Below are 22,364 nucleotides of genomic sequence, written 5' to 3' on the forward strand. Positions count from 1 at the left end.
CCTCTGAATAACAGAGAGAAGATTATACATTTTGTGCCTGAGTAACTTCCGGCAACAACTGTCCTAAACAAGTCCTTTGAATAACAATAAAGATATTATGGAAAAATCCCACTTAAGGAGAGAATTTATATGTTTTGAAGTAGATCAAATCAATGATCAGTGTGACAGAAAATATAAATGTATTCCTCTTCCACCTGTGAAACCAGTTATCAGTTAAATCTGCTTTATTTCCACAGTTAACTGGCTTTATTGTTAAATTTGTGACACTGAATGGGCCTGAGGGTAATAAAACAGGCACATGTGTCATGTGTGGATCAAGCTTTTAAGTTGTGGACAGTGGCGTAAGACTTGAACCTGTAAGGATTGACTGTGATAGAAGGGGACAGCCAGTGTGGAGTCTGACATGTCTCTATCCAGCAACACATACATGACACAGTGAGTAGATGGGCTCTGCATGCCATGTGTTCAACATAGCAATGCAGAGCAGAGCACAGAAAATAGCACCTCTAACACCTAGACAACAGTGAGGAAAATTCGTGACTAGGAGGGTGGAATTAGCTCTGAATTAAGCATTACTTTGATGGGAAACTGATTGAGCGAAGCTTGGCAAAACATGAAAGAATGACCTTGAGTATCCCTCTCTCTCCCGCTCTCTCTTTCTTTCTTTCTCCCTCTCTCTCTCAGCCAGAGTTGAGAGAGCCACTTCAAAGTAAGGCAGATGCAGGGACAGCACCCTCTGAATACATTTTCTGGCCCCTAGTCGATCTGCCCTCAGGCTAAGATTGTGGTGGTTCGCATCTCTCCTGACCCCTCATCAGCTCCCAGTTAAAATGAATCCCTATCAACAAGGGAGACATGGAGAAAATGATAGAATGATATGATAGGAGTGGATATTTAGAAGAGATAGAGATCCTGTAATCAACTGTAGAAGTGCTATAATGGGTAAAACAGACTGCAATTGTCTTCAAGAAAAATACGTATTGACGAAACACTACTGTATCAGTAATTAATTTGCTGTATACTCCCTTGAGTTTTCAATTCATCATATAAGTGTCATGTTGCAGTGTGCTGCTGTTGGTTCTTAAGTGTACGGCAGCAGTAGTACACCATAGCACAGTGACATTGATGCATGCATGAGACGTGTGAGTGTGTTGGAGATTTTTGGTTCAGGAAGAGCTAAGACCTAAAATATATGTAATTGTAATACATTTTCTAAGGTTGTCATCTAATATTTGATTGAGTAAATTATTTTTAAGTGTGTGGTGTGTGAGTTAAGTTAATTATGTCTATTTGGACACGCACAAACACACACCACTGGAAGGACTAATATGTAATGTGATGCAAGGTGCCCTTCAATGATTAGAAATCCTTTAAAATAATTGTTTGAAACAAAGAAAATGATCATTTGTCCTGTAAGTATCTTCATGATAATGGACTTGTGTAAGGTAATTAACACATGAAAAGTTGTGTAAGCACCAACAATCATGGGAGTATCTATTGCGGTTATGGTTAGGTTATCCATTTGGAAATACAATAGTGCAAGAGTTTTCTATGCATCATGAGGAAAAGGTTTTGTATTATGTGCTGGGCATGCAGCAGTAGGTTAAGACACTGAGATGTAGGCATTGGGGCAAAAATGCACCTGTGTGAGGAACTCTAAGCTGGGTCTATTGTTCATGATCCACATACATGCACTTCATAGTGATATGGTATGCACTTGCAAAACACATACACAATCTCACAAACTATATCTCTTGCTCGATCACACACACATGCACATGGACACACACACACACACACACACACACACACACACACACACACACACACACACACACACACACACACACACACACACACACACACACACACACACACACATACAAGGGGAGTGGGACTCTAATGAGGCCCTTGGAGACCCTGCTGGATTGTCAATCAAACCTCTGCTAGCCGACACACGGTCGACAAGTTCAATAAGATTTTTCTCAAACAGAGAGAAGCCTGTCAGATTGCATCAGAAGAGAAGGGAATCGGAAGTTTCAGTGAGAAAGATGAAGAGGGAAGTTTGAGAGGACATGAGGAAAGAAGAGTAAAAGCAAAAGGAAAGAGGGGTAGAGTAAAAATATATAGTATTTTCTGTTGTGCCACTCCTCTAGAATAATATTGTCAATCTGTTTACTATGAATCATTCATTATGTGCATCAGATCAGGGCAAATTACTTCTGACTTCAACTAAATGATCATGACAGTTGTTGTAATCGTTGTAACATTTATACCAATCCTCACTGACACTTCATAATTTATGTTTTCAGTACAGATCAATAGATAGACAGATTCCATGCAGGGAAAAAATGGCTTGAATATTTTAAGTTTTCCTTGGTAAGCTTTAGTTTCACAGTTGTACATTTGTTGTTATCGATATAACAGAATTGATCAGCTGTGCATTTTCATGCAGTAGGCCACACCAATATGGCATGCTCAGCCGAGAAAGATGCACAATTTCCAGGGCTGTATTTTTTGTCACAGAACAATGTGGGTTAGGTAAAGATTGCCTGTGGCAGGTAGATGCTATAACATTCATGCACAGTGACAGGTATCCCCCTAATAGCAATCATTTGACTATTTTTCTTCTTTGCCACATTCTCTGAACTGATGTACAAGTGACAGTGACAGCTATTCCTGATTCATAATAGATGATGATCGAAGGGGGGTGCATTTTTATCTCGAATTACAATTAAAAAACATATTTATCTTGGATCTTTGGGAATATAGCACAACTCGTTGGAAATATACAAGATTAGTAGAATCATTTCGGTAAAAATGTATTGGGTTCCAGAGTGGTGCAGCGGTCTAAGGCACTGCATCATTGCAAGAGGCATCACTGCAGTCCCTGGTTCAAATTCAGGCTGCATCACATCCGGCTGTGATTGGGAGTCCCATAGGGCGGTGCACAATTGGCCCAGCGCCGTCTGGGTTTGGCCGGGGTAGGCCGTAATTGTAAATAAGAATTTGTTCTTAACTGACTTGCCTAGTTAAATAAAAAAAATAAAAAAATGTATTGCTACTACTTATATTAGCTACAGTGGGCAAAATCCCTCTTTATTTATTATTTATTTAACTAGGCAAGTCAGTTAAGAACAAATTCTTATTTACAATGACGGCCTACCAAAAGGCCTTGTGGGGATGGGGGCTGGGATTAAAAATATAAATATAGGACAAAACACACATCATGACAAGAGAGACAACACAACACTACATAAAAAGAGACCTAAGACAACAACATAGCAAGGCAGCAACACATGACAACACAGCATGGTAGCAACACAACATTGTAGCAACACAACATGGTAGCAGCACAAAACATGGTACAAACATTATTGGGCACAGACAACAGCACAAAGGGCAAGAAGGTAGAGACAACAATACATCATGCAAAGCAGCCACAACTGTCAGTAAGAGTGTCCATGATTGAGTCTTTGAATGAAGAGATTGAGATAAAATTGTCCAGTTTGAGTGTTTGTTGCAGCTCGTTCCCGTCTTTAGCTGCGTCTTCATTAGTCAACATCACAAAACACATGTAGATTCCTCTCAATGGTACATCCAAAAGCTCTAACTCAATGCAGAGGGCATCAAGCAGGCATGGTTAGTGATATGGCCAGGACAGTCCTGTCTGGTTGGGAGTGCTGGGGATCCAACCTCATATAGTGAGAGGATTTTATTACCAAGCCAAACCTAAAGCCCTGCAAACAGACCATGCTTATCCCCATGATGCTGGGCCTTGCCTTTCCAAGTGCATTGTTCCAGGAACACACACCAACACACATTTAGCATGGCAGCGTGTAATTAAGACTCTTTTACTGAGCCTGTAATTATCACATGGCTGTAGGCAGCATGGGTGCTGCTGCTGCTGCGTTCACAGCTTGGACAGGAGATAGGACTGCATGGGAACACACAAGGATGAAAGACAGTGCTGCTGCTTCTGGACACAGCAGCACAACGAAAATAAATACACTGTTGTTGGAGGATGAAGTATTTCTATACTGTATAGGCTATTATACCCTCCTAGAGAAATTCATAATATTTGGTTTGCTTGATAGAAAGTCCAACTTCACTCTCTCTGCCAAATTCTGTCAGTAAGTGCACCCTAGAACAAACGTTTATGAATATTACTTTATTTATTTCATAGAATAATTCGCCTAATAAATAAGATACAACTAAATGGATTGTAGGCACGTAGCTAGGCCTACTAAGCTGTCATTTTAAAAGTCTACATTAAAGTGAAATACCTATGACATTGTCATAGGTCTTGGAAGAATTGTTAGTCACATAACCATCGATATCTTACCGATGTTGAAACAACAGGATACTATTTCAATATGAATGGTAACTTTGTAATGTATAATATGGTCAAACTGTTCCTTTAAGCATACCCCGTTTACATGGTAAATGAAGTGTCGTTTTTCCCTGCTAACTCCTCCTCTGCATTCTGAACAGGCTGCGCTTTTACTTCCACTTGAACAACCAAGTAGTTTTTGAGCGCATTCCTCGTCAGCTAATGTGGAGGGAAAGACCTCGGTCGACCTACCCGAAAATATCGATTTTGCCTCGGATATAATTTCAGTTCATGTTTTGAACATACGAAGGACAGTTATAAAAAGGTAAACTTCCTCGAACTAAATATAGTTTTGATCGAAACTATATTTACTAACGAGAGAGTGCCCTGAGAAAGAAAGCAAGCAATAGATGCGGTTCTATTTTCCATTCTTATAATAAGACATATTTTGTCTGTCGAATTGTAACTCACGTATGGATGGATTTTAGGAGGTGAAATTGGATGTCAGCCTTCAATTTCAATTGGTTCGTACCCAGTTTGTTTGCCTGTGTGCGTCTCAGGAAGAATATCGAAGTTGCATTCTTTAGCACCCATACAGAGGGAGAGAGGGCTACAGGTAACCGACTGGGAAGAGTGAAGAACATACTTTGCGGAATTTCTTTTTCCGGATATAGACGCCGAAATTAAAACAGTTGTATTTGGTGGATTATTGGAGCTCATCATCATGGAAAAGTGGGAGATTCAGTATATCAAAATGGAGATGTGAAAACGTGGCATTTGTTTTGACACAGTCAGTGTTGTTTATACTACTAAGCAAACTGGACTTTTCTTCTTTGCAAATAAACTATTTATTTCGGATTGTTGGAGCGATCGCGCCTTCTTGACAACTTTATCAGGTAGAAACTTTTTTATCAACAAAATGCCACAACTTAACGGAGGCGGGGGCGATGATTTAGGGGCGAATGATGAAATGATATCATTCAAAGATGAAGGGGAGCAAGAGGAAAAAATATCCGAAAATGTATCAGCCGAGAGGGATTTGGATGATCTGAAGTCTTCTTTAGTAAACGAATCGGAAAACAACAGTAGCTCATCAGACTCCGAGGTAAGGACGTTGCACTGAAGGGTGATCTACTGACAAGCTTGTCCTAAATAGGCCATATCCATCCCATTTCAATATTTTTCTGGTATGAACCTATTGCTGAAATAGACTAGCCTACAATAACATGTTTTCCCTTCTTGTTCTGTGTGTGCCTCTGTCCTTGTCAGCAAGCAGAGAGGCGCCCTCAACCAAGACCAGTCTTGGACAGTTACGAGAAAACCAGGGATTACTTTAGTGAAGGTAAAAAGTACCTCTTGCTATGCTGTTGCTTAATATATTTTTAATGCATTTCATATTACAGTGATGTCCCATTTCTATACTGACTTCCATGCTCTGTCCCTACAGCATTCAGAAGACAGCAAGATGGTGGCTTTTTCAAGGGTCCCCATTATCCTGGGTACCCGTTTTTCATGATCCCAGATCTTACCAACCCCTACCTATCCAATGGGGCCCTGTCCCCTAGCGCAAGAACGGTGAGTGGCCATAACAAAGTTCAGCAAAAGTTACTCTTCAGTGTTGCCACTAATCTGCATCTGCTGTCCACTGAAGGCATGCGTAAAAGTTAATTCTGCATAACCAGACCGCCATATTCTCTTAGTGTGGCCTCTCAAGGAGTAACTAGTTCTTTGTTCTTTGGGGATTTTCCCCGTCAGCCTTCTGTAGGATACTAACTGCCAATTTAGACTCAATCTCCAATTCTCATCAAGTCCATAATTAATCAAGACGCTGATCTATTTATTTCGAGGCAGAAGTGTGTATATATGGTCTGATAAATATGAGCAGTATCGTCATTTTGTAAATGTGATTCTTCAACTGAAGCTGTGGCACTGGCCTGGTTAGCAACAACTTGTTACATTTTAGTCATTGAGCAGACGTTCTTATCCAGAGTGACTTACAGTTTGTGCGTTCATCTGAAGATAGGTGGGACAACCACATATCGCAGGCATAGTAATTACACTTTTCCTCAATAAAGTAGTTATCAGCAAAAACTCATCAGACTCCAGTACTAAGTACATACTACATTGAGATCCATAAGTTTCAAGCCCATTCAATGTTCCCTAGAGCCCAAATTCAACAATTTGCATAAAGCAAACCATGGCAATAATTTCTGGGTGCATGATACCTGTACTCTTAGACACTTGATGCACACGGCATCAGATGTTGCAGTTTAAAGACCTGATCAAAACAAGATGCAGTAGGTTACAGTAGTGTCCCACAACCTATCTTGCTTAATGCCCTTGTTTTCTTGAATTAACTGTCATGTCAGCATTAGTTTTAGACCAGTTATTTACCCAAAGTCATATGCTCATGATTTAGAAAGTGTCATTCCCCCCCCCCCCCCCAAAAAAGAATTAGGCCTACTGTAATGACATTATTTCCTACAAAGTCTATTTTCCATATACCACAATGTATAGCAAGTTGTGTGGCATATTATGGAAAAACAGTGTGCACTAATCTAATACACTATTACGAGGCCTGCTTGTAGAGAAAAAATATGTACACACTTCAGATTTCTGTATGCATTTCATGTAGATGTTATATATAATTAACAGTTAAAGAAAATATTCTTTCTGTGTATCAAATCAACTAAAAACAATGTGGCTAGCATAAACTTCCTTGAAAAACCACCTAATGAAATACTGTTGTTGTTAAGAGCATTTCCATCCCACAATCCTTCTCTCAGCCTCAAAAGCGAGTGATTTGGATGGGACCAGTGAAGCATTTCACTGAAAAGCAATAACCCCCTTCCTTTATCTGCTTTTTTCTGTCTCCTTTTCACTGTTTCAAACCAACTCTCCCTGCCTCCCTGTACCTTCCATTCAATTAGTGAGGCGTTAGTTGACCATTGTTATTCTGAGCAGGCGCTTGATGGCTTCATTGGAGGTCTCCATTGGGGCTCATTAACTAAATGGCTACTCTACACACAAGGTTCATACCACTGTGGAGATGTTTGTTCCTCAAGTCATTGCATTTTTGTTGTTATTGGAATAGTCAAAAGAAAATACTAGTTTTTGTAGAAGGCCTGTGTTTTCTGTTTATACTTTTCACTCTCATATGGCCCTTTGACATTTTTCTGGATGCATTCAGATTTTTGCCTTAATTTCGGTTCCTTCGATCTAAGATTAGAATTTTTATTATTTTTGTGGATTCATATCCATATTTTGGCAATGAGATGAAAAGTTGTTTAAATTAAGACCATTTTGTATGATACATCTTTTTGCAAGCAATCCATGCACCTCACTCACATCACAATAATATTAATTGTATGGACAAATATACAATATTTCCCCTCTTGTTGCTTCCTTCTGGATATTTTTCCTTCCTTTCTCCTCCCTTTGTCTTTTGTGTGCAAGTTTACCAAAATGTTAAACATATCCAAGGCCAGTGAAATAGTTTTTTCTGGGTGTTTTTTTGCAAATGTGCCAGACCCCATATACTAATAATGTTATTTACAATGAAAACCAATTCCAGATACAGAAAATGTACTTAGTATTTTAGCAGAAATATCCTATTTATTATGTTGAGTGAGGGAAATGATAACATTTTGGTAAACCCTGTCTTGACCTCATGTTGTTCCTCCATGACCCCTCACAAAGCATGCTGGGACCCAGAGCTCTACCTCCCACCATGGTTTTGATTTTGTTCAGAAAAAGAAAGAAAAACTCCTAAACAAAAAGTGAGTCAGGAGGGCTGTCGGTTTTCTTTCTCAATTTCAGTTGCTTTAGGGAGGGATCCACATTCCCTCTAAGTGTACCAATGCTGGAGCTACAGTGAGCTCCAAAAGAATTTGGCCAGTCACACTTGTTGTTGTTTTGGCTCTGTACACCAGCACTTTGGATTTGAAATTATGCTATGACTATGGGGTCATGAGGTGCACTTTTTGCACATAGTCTACCCATTTTAGGGGACCAAAAGTATTGGGAAAAAATTCACTAATGTCTATTAAAGTAGTCAAAAGTTTAGTATTTGGTCCCATATTTCTAGCTTGCAATGATTACATCAAGCTTGTGACTCTACAAACTCGTTGGATGCATTTGTTGCTTGTTTTGGTTGTGTTTCAGATTATTTTGTGCCCAGTAGAAATGAATGCTAAATAATGTATTGTGTCATTTTGGAGTCAATTCTATTGTAAATAAGAATAGAGTATGTTTCTGAACACTTCTACATAAATGTGGATGCTACTATGATTATGGATAGTCCTGAATGAATCATAAATAATGATGAGTAAGAAAGATACAGACACATATTATATGCCCAAGACATGCTAACCTCTCACCGTTACAATAACGGGTGAGGTTAGCATTTTGATATGTGTGCATCTGTAGCATCCACATGAATGTAGAAGTGTTTAAAAACATATTCAGTTCTTATTTACAATGAAAGTGACTCCAAAAAGACACAATATATTATTTACCATTAATTTCCATTGGGCACAAAATAATCTGAAACCAAAACAAACAGCAAATGTATCCAACAAGTTTTTTAGTCACAAGCCTGATGTAATCATTGCTTGGTAGGAGTATGGGACCACATACTAAACTTTTGAATACTTTAATACACATACTGTATAAGTATATGAGGTCCCAATACGTTTGATCCCCTAAAATGGGGGGACTATGTACAACAAGTGCTGTAATTTCTCAACGGTTCACCCGATTTGGATGAAAATACCTTCACATTAAAGCTGACAGTCTGCACTGTATCATTTCAAAATCCAAATTGTTGGAGTACAGGGCCAAAACAGCAACAAATGTGTCACTGTCCCAATACTTTTGTAGCTCCCCCAAACTATAGGGGGAGGAAAGAATCAGGTTAATGGGCCATGTTGAGCCCGCTCTGTCAAAGAGCACCACCATGGTAGAGAAGCCACAGTGAGACAATGGCTGGCTGGAATACTCTGGATATTTACTGAACAAGTAGTCCTAAACTGTGACTGCACATTTACTGGTATTGCCATATGGAGCTGAATAAAACGCACTGCCTGGGACTTAGTAGAAAATGCTCTGACTTTGAATAATCTGATGTTGAATTTATAATCTTTTTAGCCTACAATGATAGTTTTTTAAATTGGTATCGCCGAGTTGGATACAGCTGCATTTAATGGAGAATACTTGGTTATTGGTCTCTGCTCAAACGTTGGGTACACAAGTTTGTTAAACTAATGAGCTCCACAGTAACATTTGCTCTGTGTACATACCTGCAAGGTCTCCTAATTGGTTGAAAATATGTTGTTCTCCAGCTGTGAACAGTTACTACATAAAAAATAAACAACAATAACAATGGATTTGGCCTGCAGTGTCTGTTTTTAAAGATGTACATATCAGGAATAAGAATAAAACAGAGTTCAGAATACCTGTGGATCAGAAAAAGGAACGTAAACACAGACATAGGAGCAGTAGAGGTGCTTCAACAACTCTGCCTTGCCAATTTTTCATACCTCTCACTTTTAGGTGAGACTGTTAGGGAAGTCTTACTTTTTCTCCCCAAGGTACATTCTCTCTCTCGAACAATACTGTCAACAACTCCCCCTTCTGGCCTCCCAGTAACTGGATTAAATAATTGCAAGCTATGTGATAGAATTAATTTAGAAATAAATATTTGAGTAATTTAAAGACTATAACAATAGATGGGTATTTTCAATCAATTGATATTCCATGTTTTTAGAAGTAATGTAATATCCAGACGAAGAGAACAGTAACAGCTGAATAAGCATTATTCTTAGGCTTTTCTCAAGAGACCAGCATGCTTTTTGTAGAATACGCCTAGTTTTTACACCCGAGTCCAGTGTTTCTGGTTTAATCTAGTATGGTATGTCTATTGTTTTGAGGCACAACTTGAGAATGTGCATATGACAACCCTATCATGAGCAATGTAAGACACTTTGGCTCAGCATAACACAAATCTCTAGAGGGTGAAGCGTAACTGATTTAGTGGCTGTTCTGAGCTGAAATTCCGCTGTAATCCGCTGAGAGTTCAGGAGGAACTTTGCTTTTGGAAAGACGTTTCACCAGACTTTTGTCATGGGTGAGGGCCAAGGAGGATTTCCCCTGTGAGGTAGACTGTCAGATAGTGTTGTTTTTTAGGCCTATTGTAGATGGATGTGATTAGGAACTCTCAGTGAAGAGTGCTGGAGGAATTGTTCAAAACGCTAATGTTTATTGGCCCTATTATATTTCAGTCAAGATTTTCTTTTTTAAAGGGACTCCCTTTTTACAATGTTGTATCAGTAAACAGTGAATTATCTCTTGTGTGTGTCAGGTAGGCTAAAGTCACCTGGATACAACTGAATCAAATGCATGTGTGCTAGTCAATCAGGGCGTGAATGTGCTGCTACAATGTCTGAACATGTCAGTACTACAATTGCATGCCTCTCTGACGTCTTCCTTTTTCCAGTCTTTTTGGTGCTTAAAAATATGTAGACAAAGAAAAGTAAACAGTGACATTGTCTTGTTGAATAAACGGGCCTCACCTTGTATAAGCAAACAGTGTTTTGGCGCATTTCCACTGAGGATTTACGTCAGTGTTTTACCCAAAAGGCTCAGACTTTTCTGTTTCCATCTACGGGGGCTGGCACCCGTGTTTCACTGGGCCATGGTCCGGCGGACCAGTTTTTCACCTGGGGCCAAAGCCAGACAGGCCACTGGTACTTTTCAGCCACCATTTACATAACAATGTCTAACTATGAACTTTAACACCTTCTCACAAAGCAACTGATTTGATTATGCAGAGGATGTTGATTCTGCTCTTCACAAGTTTCACTGTCAGGCCTAGCTATGGAAACACGATTACACTAGAGTCGACATAAACATAAAACACTGGCAACAAACTGGTGTGGGGATAAGTTGGAAGTGCGTTATTTGTGTGGAGCTATCTTTTAATCAGGTAGAACACTGCCTTTTCCACTCACCTTGCAGTCCCAATGGTGGAGGTGGAGGGGTGTGGTGAGGAGATCAGCAGGGTAGGTTCTGTCTGTGCTCTGCTACAGAGGGAACAGTGTCCAGAGCTCTCATTCTGACAAGCCTCGATGCTGTGTGCGACTGCTGAAAGTAATCTCGATGTAAGCTTGCAAATATTTTTTTAACCAAGGACTGTGTAAACAGAGCAACATTTTGGACTAGGTTTATGTTTTGGAAAGGATTTTTTTCTTCAAAGGCAAACAAATCTACATCAATTTAGTGGCAGCATTTCAATTTAAAAAAGATTGCATGCGCCCTCAGGAACGTCAAGGCCTGCAAACATCTCACCTCTAAAATGGTTTACAGTATTTGTCATAAGTGGGCTTATTGTTTGCAATTGGCTAAACTAAAGAAAAATAAGGTTCTGTTTAACCGTGTTCTACTAACACTTTTTAATATCCAGCTGTAACCCAGATTAAAGTTCTGATACAGTGCCTTCAGAAAGTATTCATACCCCTTGACTTATTCCACATTTACAGTCTGAATTCAAAATGGATGAAATATATTTATTTTTCACCCATCTACCCCATAATGACAAAGTCAACAAGTTTTACATTTTTTTCAAATGTATTGAAAATGAAATACAGAAATATCTAATTTACATAAGTATTCACACCCCTGAGTCAATACTTTGTTCAAACACCTTTGGCAGCGATTACAGCTGTGAGTCTTTCTGGGTAAGACTCTAAGGGCTTTTCACACCTGGATTGTGTGGAAAGCTCAATTAGGTTAGTGTTGTGGAGAAACTTCACAGCCATTCAACTCTATCTGTTTTAAAGTCACCGTCACCATTGGTCTCCCTGAGCAGTTTCCTATTTTTTTCTGTGACAGCCTACCGGGGAACAGTGGATTAACCTCCTTGTTCAGAGACAGAACAACATATTTTTATCTTGTCAGCTCGGGGATTCGATCCAGCAACCTTTCGGTTACTGGCCCAACACTCTAACCACTAGGCTACCTGCAGCCCTCTCCTTCCTCTCCGGCAACAGAGTAAGGAAGGACACCTGTATCTTTGTAGTGACTGGGTGTATTGAAACACCATCCAAAGTGTTATTAATAACTTCATCATGCTCAAAGGGACATTGAATGTTTGTGTTTTTATTTGTACCTATACACCAATATGTGCCCTTGGCGAGATGTTGGATAACCTCCCTTGTCTTTGGTTGAATCTGTGCTTGAATTTCACTTACAGATAATTGTATGTGTGGGGTACAGAGATGAGGTAGTCATTAAAAAATCATGTTAAACACTATTGCACACAGTGAGTCTATACAACTTATTATGTGACTTGTTAAGCAAAGTTTTACGACTGAACTTATTTAGGCTTGCCATAACGAAAGAGTTGAGTACTTATTGACTCAAGACATTTCAGCCTTTCATTTGTAATTAATTTGTAAAAATGTCTAAAAACATAATTCCACTTTGACATGTAGGCCAGTGACACCAAATCTCAATGTAATCCATTTTCAAATCAGGTTGAAACACAACAAAATGTAAAAAGTCAAGGGATGCGAATACTTTCTGAAGGCACTGCATGTCCTAAAGTCTGTATGAAAACCCTTCTCTAGTAGACGTACCCACCCCTTCTATAGTAATTGAATGAAAAGAGTACAAACCACTTTTAACACTATAGGAACTTGGTTTTACACTTATAGAGATGAGGCATTTGTTTTGGCATTAACATTTCTACTGATTACTTCATGAAGTGGTGAAGATGCTACTTAGGTCATTGCTCTAGAATCTCAGCCTACCTCTTTTCCGGTGTCTCTGGGAGGAGGGATATTTCTCTGTATTTCATCTTTCAGACTCAGGGTTGTTCGTGTACAGTTCATAACAGCACTTGTATTGAAGTGTGTGTGAAATGGTGCCAGTCCTGGTTTCTATTCCTCCCTCTTTGGTCTCTGTGGAAAAGCATGAGCTGGCGTCAATTCCACCCGCCACCCCTCTCCTGCTAGCTCACCACCTACCCACCAACCCTCCCGCCTGCCATTAGAAATTCTGTTTATAGCACTCGCTGGCTTCTCAAGAGCAGGGCCCATCAGGAGCATCTCAGCACCCTTTGAGGAAAGGATAACCACCCCCTCCCCCCTCAGCCACAGATTCCCTACGTTCTGTGACATCAATGAATCCCTTTGAAGTGCCAAGATGAATATGTGTGCAAATGTGTTTTTATCAATTTATTTATCCCAGATATGTGTTTTTCACATCCATTAGGTCTGGCCAGAACTACTTCAGAGTTTCAGATGTGGTACAGTACTTTTCTTCATGAAAAAAATCGGGATTACTTTTTGTTGAACTGGATAGATCATCTGCCAGCCAAAGCATGAATACCTTTCAAATCCTCATTGATAGCGTCTGTTTTACTTGATACAGTATGTAGAAATAACACGTTTGTAAAAATAAATACAAATAATTATATATATATAACAAAAATCACTGTGCCTACTTTTACAGGTGTAAGTAGCTGGTTCACAGGCACCTTAGATCATAGCACATTACGTGCATGTCGTTTTTCATCACAGAATGGGCGGCCTCTTGTAGTACGTAGACCTGCATACGGCGCTTGTTACGCAGATTTTCTCCACTCAAATTTTGAAAAGCATCGCATTATTCCTTCCTTCGGGTAGGGGCAGGGTTGTGTAGATAATGAGGCTGAACCAACTTGCTTGGTTCATTGATCTGATCTATATACATCAAATTGGCAGTCTATTTTGCATTGATAACCAAATTATAATCTCAGCGACTGTTTTAAACAATAAACCAAGCAACATTATAGCCTTAATAGAATCCCCCCCCAAATGCATTTTGTTTAGAAGCAATAACTACATGATTGTAGGCTATTTTGAAAGGGTAAAATCAGCTGTAACCATGTGCTGTATTTTTATCTGATGCATTCAAGCAGCATATCAGGGCCGGCAGGTAACCTAGTGGTTAGAGTGTTGGGCCAGTAATCGAAGGTTGCTAGATTGAATCCCCGAGCTGACAAGGTAAAAATCTGTCATTATGCCACTGAACAAGGCAGTTAACCCACTGTTCCCAGGTAGGCCGTCATTGTAAATAAGAATTTGTTCTTAACTGACATGCCTAGTTAAATAAAAAAATATCAAACTGGGATAATGTAGGTTATTGTCGTAGGTTATACTGGCAAGTATAATAATATTTTCCAGGGCATATTATTTATAAATCTGATTATTTCACATGGGGGAGATGTGCTAAGATAAAAGGCTAGCTTGCTTGCTGTTTTTAGCCAGCTAGCTAGCAAGCTGCTAGCAGAGTAGCAAGGTAATGTTAAAAAAAACGACACTTTCATTACATGTAGCTATTATTTAAATATGCAGTAGGTTTTCTTTCAAATAAGCGTACAGTGCTGGTAATCTTTCCAACGTGAGAAGACAACAACAAGAATCTCTGCTATCGCCCCTTTTGTGAATTTTGCTATTGGGGAGTCTAGAAATGCATGGACCGTTGAAGTATCGTGTTAACCAAAAGATGTGCATTGCTCCAAACAGACCACCCAAGCGCACACATGGTAAATGACGGTGTGGTCTGTGGATCGACTGAATAAGTGTAGCGAGTAAGTGTTTATCACATTTAAAAAGTGAGATGAGTCAATGGCTTGAGTCAATGTAATGTTGCGAAACATTTAAAGGGATAGTTTGGGATTTTGACTCTGAAGCCCTTTATCTACTGCCCCGGAGTCAGCTGAACTCCTCTGTCCAGTATGAACCAAGTTTGAGGTAGTTTTGCGAGCAAATGTTAACTAGCGTTAGTGCAATGACTGGAAGTCTACAGGAACAGCTTCCCATAAACTTCCATTTTATTGCGCTAACGCAAGTTGGGAACTTTCTTCACACTGAATGCAGAGACAAATGGTATCCACAAGTTTATCTAAGTTTGGGGAAGTAGATAAAGTAGATACAAATCCCGAACTATCAATTTAAACCCCAGCAGCAGGTTTCAGGACACCAGAGTGTGGATCATGTATACCTGTTTGACACTCATTCCACATAATATAACTTCAACACTATCACTGTGAAGGCAGTTTCCTGACCTCCCCCATGCCTAAAGGGAAAAGAGCTCTCAGCATACTGTGTGGTGTACATGGACAGCCCTCTGTTAGCAGATGCTCTTATTTTTCTAGCGTATTCGGGATGGGCCGTCATGGGGCTCAGAGAGCCAGATGAGCTAAGGTAGAAGCAATGCAATTTGAGTCTCAGAGACAAACTCGTCAACTTCGGCATGGAGGTAAGGGCTAAGCCATGACACCACCATCGTGATATGTGGAATCCTCCCCTAAACAATGGAGCTCCTAGCAAGGCCATACAGCTGTTAATTGTATTGAAAATAAAACGGTTGTCATGACATGAGCAGGAGGTTGTGGAGGCTGGATAATATATCATGTTAATGCCAGCATGTCTCATGCTCACTAATGTCTATGTTCTCCGGTATTAGGAGTAAGCCTCCGTTTAGGAGGGAGTTTGGCACCCTGGTTTTATCAAGGGGTCTGGGTAATCAATCTGCTTCCCAGGTGATTGGGCCCTGGCTGATGGATGGGACACAGTGACGGCACCACTACTCAGGGCTTTGGGATTCCTTCTGTATGTGGTCCTCATGTCGTGGAGCCCCGTTTTATAGCACATTAAGTAACGTTAGCTCTCTTAAAGTGTACACTAAAGTCCTCACTCCACGCTATAAAACCTGATTGTACAGCAGGAAGAAAAAAATCTAAATAGGTTTTCATCAGTCTGGTATTCCAAACAGCTGGTTTTAATTTAAGCTCTGCAGGCAGCAGGAGACAGAGGGAGCTGAGAAGGGAAGAAGAGAGATTGTTGATGAGATGTGGTGGGAGCATAAACTGGGGTAGATATGGGCCTTGCTATTCTTTTGGTTGTTATCCCGAGGTCGGCCAGCTTCCAGACCTTGAGGCTCTCTTATCTGAGGGATTCTCTCCTCCACAGAGCGATACTCTGCTGTGGACCAGAATGCATTGCCCTTCCCTTGCAGGCCAATCAGACAGCTGCATGATACTATCAGATCATACAGTTCTAGATTCCTTGGTACTTAGATATTAATCTGGTTTCACCTAAGTTCATATGAAGGCCATGGAAATGCTTTCTCTAGGTCTACTCTGCAATCTTTACTTCCAAGAACGCAGGATACAGTAAGTATAGTAACTACAGGTAGGTTACCGTAAATAATAAATAAATAATAATTCTTAAGTATATACTAGTATGGCCAGAGTAGACTCTCCAACCTGTACTATACTAAAGATAGAATGCCCGAAGGGGAGTGGTATATGGCCAATATATCACAGCTATGGGCTGCTCTTGGGCACAACCCAACGTGTGCCTTATTGCTATTATAAACTGATTACCAATGTAATGAGAGCAGTAAAAATATATTTTATCATACCTGTGGCATATGATCTGATATCCCACGACTTTCAGCCAATCAGCATTCAAGACTTGAACCACCCAGTTTATAAAAAGACATGAATGGGTATCTTTCCATGATGAGTTTAGTGAGCGGAGCAGCTGCTCTTCTTGTTGAAGTTGTAAATCAGTTCGTCTCCTTCCAGAAAAGCAAATCCCCATAACGGTGCTGTGGCTTTGCACTGCTCGTCCCGGCTCAAGTCTCCTGGTAAGGGATGTCGAGACAGCACATTGCACCTGCATTCATTCTACAGAAAGGTTCTAGATGCCACATTAACACAGGTGGATGAAAATGTGTTTTCTTGGACATACATAAGTGTTCCTCGGTTATAAGTCGTACATACCTTGGTGATTACATGACACTTCAAAACATTTGTCAGAAATATGAGTGTTCATGAGTCAATACAATGTGTAACAAGTTCACTGAAGTGTGAACTGGCGTGCTACTTCCATTTCAACTCCTATTACAATTTCATACATATTTACAGTGTAATAACGCTTGTGTTTATAGTATATGCACTGTAAGCTTCAATACATTTACAAGCAGCAGATGAATGTATCTTGGAAGAGTGTATCTGCTTTATTTACCCAATTTACAAACTTTCACTCAAATTATACATTTTTTGAGAGGAAGATGTCTGGGGAAGATGCAACACTTTCAAACAAGGTTCTTAGGATAAGGCAGGGGTAGGTAACCCTGTTCCTGGAGTGTCGCAGGTACTGCAGGATTTTGGTCCAACTAGGCACCACACCTGACCAGCTGAGCTAATTGATCAGTTCAGTGATTGCCTGAATTCAACATACCTGGTCTTCCAGGTGGGTCAAATCAAAAACCAAGGTTGCTCTGGGATAAGGCATATAGGTGGAACAGCAGTTTTGGACCGCCAGCTCTGCATATTGTGACAGTCAGTCCTAGGAGCACAGCTGATGGACGCTGACAGAGCTTTCAGTGTAATGCCATAACGGAAATGGTTATTTAGTTATCATTCAGCTTGTTGATGTGGATGATGTCCTAACATATACAATTCTCTATTGCCCCTGGGTGCCCTTAGCTACCTCCACATAACCCCTGTAAACCAATTGTACTTGTTAAGGAGTCACAATGTTCTACAGAGCGTCAAATTTGATTAAAGCCAAAGCGAAGACTCGAGTAATCTGAAATGTGTAGCTTCGTTGTCTCCACCTAGACTTGTGGATCCAGTTAGACAGATGAGATGTGTGTGGATATTTTATGTATGTATATATTCTTTTATTTTTTTTATTTTTTTTTACAGCTTTTCATAGTTTGATTTGTAGTTTTATGGCCTTTCATGGCATATTTAAAACCATGATGCAATGTTCTACATACTGATGAATTCCAGCTGAGATCATAAAACATCGGTTTCAAGTGATATTGGGATTCTTCCTTCTGCCTTGGATTGTCCTTGTGATTCCTTCATTTGACACTTCCACATTTGTCTTCAAATATGTTTTCAGAATTTTGAAATGGTTGTCCACTAGCATGATTGATCAGTGGTATACTAAAGAATAAGACTTGAAATGTATTCTGAAAAAATGTCCACACAAAAAATAGTGTGGGGTCTCTATGTGCAGTTGCAATATGGCGACTCTTTGGGATGCACACTCCTCTACACCTTCCACTGGCATAATCCCTCATCCATTTACATGGTTTGATACAAAATCCTTACAAATGTGAATGATTTATTTGCTGCATAGTCAGACCAGCTAGCTACATTAAAAACGGCTCTAATCAAGCCTATATGACATGGAATAGTCCAAGAAGTCCTTTTGTTTGATTTGTACATGGGCTGGAAAGGCCTGCTATTGGAAATCCCTGAAGCAGGCTTTGGGGGCAAGTCTGATTCTCGTGTGAAATGGAAAGGCTCTATAGCTGTGGGCTGAGTTGACTGGGGCTGTATGGGTGTTGGCAGGGGGAGCGCTGTTCATGAATAGGGTCTTTGACTACCTCAGACCTGCCCTGAAAGGCAGGACAAAGACCCTAGGGCAACGGCTTAGAGCCTCACAGCTGAGCTACAGAATGCTGCCTTCACCCAGTCTTCCTCCCTCCTTGCCTGATTTAAGTACTACAGTGGCTTTAAGCATTCTGGAGACCAAGGCTCACATCACTTCTATATGCCACATTTTCCATCAACTTTCTCCAGTGTTTTTGTTTACAACATGCTAATGCTAGAAGGCTATTTACATGAGCTATTGTGTTGAAACGTTTTGGAAGAGTGGTGAATCATTTTCAGTGAGCTCCTAATAAACAGACTGGGAATTGTTTGTTTCATCTTTATTGTATTTTTCAGTAATGTGTTTTGCCATGTTATTCTGTTCTCCCTCCTCCTTTGCTATAATTCATATTAGTCTGGGCTTAGCAAAGCCCCTCGTTAAACATGTATTAACACTAGCTCCATGGAACCCCCCTCCTGCTTGTTGTTGGTAATCACAGCTAAGCTTGGCGTCAGGCGGGTGAAGTCGTTCATTAGGGAACAGTTTTTGTTTGTTTTCGTATAATATGGAGGCGTTGGCAAATAAATGAGATGAAGACTTTAACCTCAAATGAGTTGCTTGCTTCGTTATTTTGATTGAGCTGTGTGCTACCCCATGGTTTAAGACACGAAACAACAAAAAAAGCCACTAAATCTTATCAGCAGAGTTAATGGGTCAGTTCAGCCCTGTTCCAGACACTCTCTCCCCATAGGGTCTCCCGTTTCAGATGTCACTCAGAGCTTTGTTTGCCCCCCAGGGTGAAGGGTGAGAGGTCAAGGTTCAGGGCCCGTTGGCTGAGTGGTCACCAAAGCCCCGGGTTCACTGAGCACATCCGTTCCCTTTTTCACACCAGCCCTAAGATACGAAAAGAGAGGGGAAAAAGCCACACTTCTTGTTTCCCCCATCACAATCTAAAATTCATTTTCGGTTTAATTCATTGATTTGATTATGGTGGCTAAAAACTTTCACATGGGTGTAATGACATTGGCTTAGAACTTGTGCCTGAGACATGGATATAGCGTCTTATTGCAAGCTAGGCTAGTGCCATTGTATAAATATGATTTGTTCAAAGACAAGATTAGTATTTTTACTAGAGGCCTGCTTTGCTGCTCTCCTTCAATTACCTTTCACCGCAATACAAAATGGCATTTTGATTTACTGAGCTTTTTATAAACGTCTGACTTATTATTTGCATGTGAAAAGTCATATTGTGAGGTTTACGCAAGAACACTTCGTCTCGAGCATCTGTCAAGATCAACAATCCTGTTTTGCACCTCAGCAAAACTTCCCACCCAACATATAAGACTCCCAGCATTTTTGTCCAAAACACCTCCAGAGTTTGCGAGCCAAAAACCTCACCCTCGTTAGCCCCCACCCACAACTCCAGTCTCTCTCCGCCCCACCACCACCCAACAAATGACCTCCAGTCAGGTTTATTATGCAGTTTCACACAGACCAAAATTGCAGCTGCATGGCGAGCAATCTGGATCACATTAGCTCAGGCGCTGTGATTTATAAATTGTTTCTCAGGCCATAAATCCCTGCTGTAATTGTGCACAAGCTCCCCTCTCCCTTCTCTCCCCCTTCGTTCCTCCATCAGCTCCTTCTCCCCCTCTCTATCTGACACACAGCTTACAGTGCTCAGGTCATCTCTAATTGTTTGCAGGAGTGAGCACTTTGGATTTGGAAGAAGTTTGTTGCATTGTGAAGTGGGAGAGAATTGTTTTTTTTTTTTTAGGAAAGAATATATCGAGATATCAAGATATTTTTCTCCAATCTCAACAAAACTACTTTGCGAGCTGAACAGTATACGCAGTATTTCTAGTGGTGATTTGTGGAGAGTGGTTGGTGTTCAGGTAGGTCTGTGGCAGCATGGTCTTGGCTCTACTTTCCTGAACACTCAGTGTAATTGGTAGGGGCCTCCCCTTAGCTCTGCCCCTGCCTGGGAATCTGATATTTGCTGCAGCCCCTGGTCATAATCACCTTTCCCCTCTCATAAGAATGTATTCAGATTGAATGATAGTAATATGCAAAGACTGGAATATTTTTTGAAATTGGCAAGGTTAGCCATGAGTTGGTGTAGTTACATTTTTATGGATTTCTATCAGGGTTGCGGTCAATTATTATCTTGGCCAGGTCGCAGTTGCAAATGAGAACTTGTTCTCAACTAGCCTACCTGGTTAAATAAAGGTGAAATAAATTGAAATAAACTTCAGTCAATTCCGGAAGTACACTGAAATGTAATTTTTTTAAAATTAAAAAGCATTGAAGAGAATTGGAATTTTAGTTGGAGTTTGGTTCACTTTCTGAATTGACTGCAATGTAAATGGAATTGACCCCAGCCCTGATTCAATATCATTCCATTGACATTTAGTGGCCCCCATTTCTCCCTGATATCATGAAAATCTCCATGATATCATTGGCATTCATCAGGACTCTTGGCTAGCATTGTGCCTTTTGGTACTTCCTATAATCCCTTTCAGATACAGATCATTTGATTTAATTTGACATGGCATTTATTATCCGTAAAGATTTTTTCTTTCTTTAAGCTCACTGAATTTCATCCTCCTCCCTTTTCCTCCAAACACTCCGGAAAGTATTTGTTCCAGAGGTTTTTCCTGAGTGTTGACAGGGACTGAGCGGTTCTTGTGTGCTCAGGAAGGGGAAGGTACCTTGCATATGCTTACTACTCCGTTGTTTTGCTCTGACGACTTGGTGAACCTTGAAGAGGTAGAGGACCTTATGACCCAGGCTCGTTTTGCTCCGTGTCCCTCCTAAAGATTGATGTTTCTGGAATTAGGGGACTGGCAGGCAGGGGACTGGCAGGCAGAGGGATGGGCTGACCACTTACTCTGGCTTTCCATTGGCCTAAATTCTTCAGAAACTTTCTTTGGAAAGTGTCATTTTATATATGTTTGTACTAGTGAACATTTGAATATTTGTACTTTTTTTTTTATTGTTTCCTTTGTTTGGTGCATTTTACATTTTTTTTCTCTAAAAAGGTGAATCCGCAATAAAGGCTGACTTTGTTTGATTACTAATTTTTATGTGAATACGGTTTTTTAAGTCTGATGTATGGGCTGCAAGTTCAGGCATGCATACCCACAGTGTGTGTGTCAGAGAGAGACTAGGTTAGCAGTGGGGTGAGAGGGGTGTCAGGCAGTAAAACTGAGATGAGGCAGGGCTGAGACTTCAGGCCCTGAGATTTGTGCCTACTCTCAGTGCAAACACAGGAGGCATCTGCAGGCAGCTGTGTGTGGGGGGAGGGGCTGGTGCTCGGGGCAGGGAAGCAGGGGGTGGAGTTGGAGTGGGGGGGTGGGGGGCTGCAGAGTGAACACAATCAGCCCTCTGTTTTCATAAGACTTGTGGTATGTGAGAGCAGAAACAAATGTGTTTAATTTAGGCCTCTTTTCTCTCTCCTTCTCCCCAGCACCCCACCTAACCACTCCTCTTTCATACTGACTTTTACTCAAAGATGCTTCATGGCCTCCTGCCTGTGTCAGCTGGTCTGAGGAGTTATAGAACATTTGGCAGACTTATCCTCGTTT

General features: G+C 40.5%; 1 protein-coding gene across 2 annotated transcripts in view; it reads left to right on the forward strand.

Moving 5' to 3' along the window:
- The first annotated feature begins 4,477 nt into the window (after positions 1-4,477).
- LOC115200136 (transcription factor 7-like 1-B) overlaps positions 4,478-22,364 on the forward strand; it is a 48,053-nt gene continuing 30,166 nt past the window's right edge. The window contains exons 1-3 of one of the 2 annotated variants that reach the window (XM_029762911.1): positions 4,478-5,438; positions 5,603-5,675; positions 5,781-5,908. In XM_029762911.1, the coding sequence (XP_029618771.1) occupies positions 5,253-5,438; positions 5,603-5,675; positions 5,781-5,908 (387 nt within the window). In that variant the 5' untranslated portion in view covers positions 4,478-5,252. The remainder of the gene's footprint in view (positions 5,439-5,602; positions 5,676-5,780; positions 5,909-22,364) is intronic. The other variant, XM_029762912.1, reaches the window with a different exon arrangement.

This window comes from Salmo trutta, chromosome 9 (genome assembly GCF_901001165.1).
Source record: "Salmo trutta chromosome 9, fSalTru1.1, whole genome shotgun sequence".
Lineage (NCBI taxonomy): Eukaryota > Metazoa > Chordata > Actinopteri > Salmoniformes > Salmonidae > Salmo > Salmo trutta.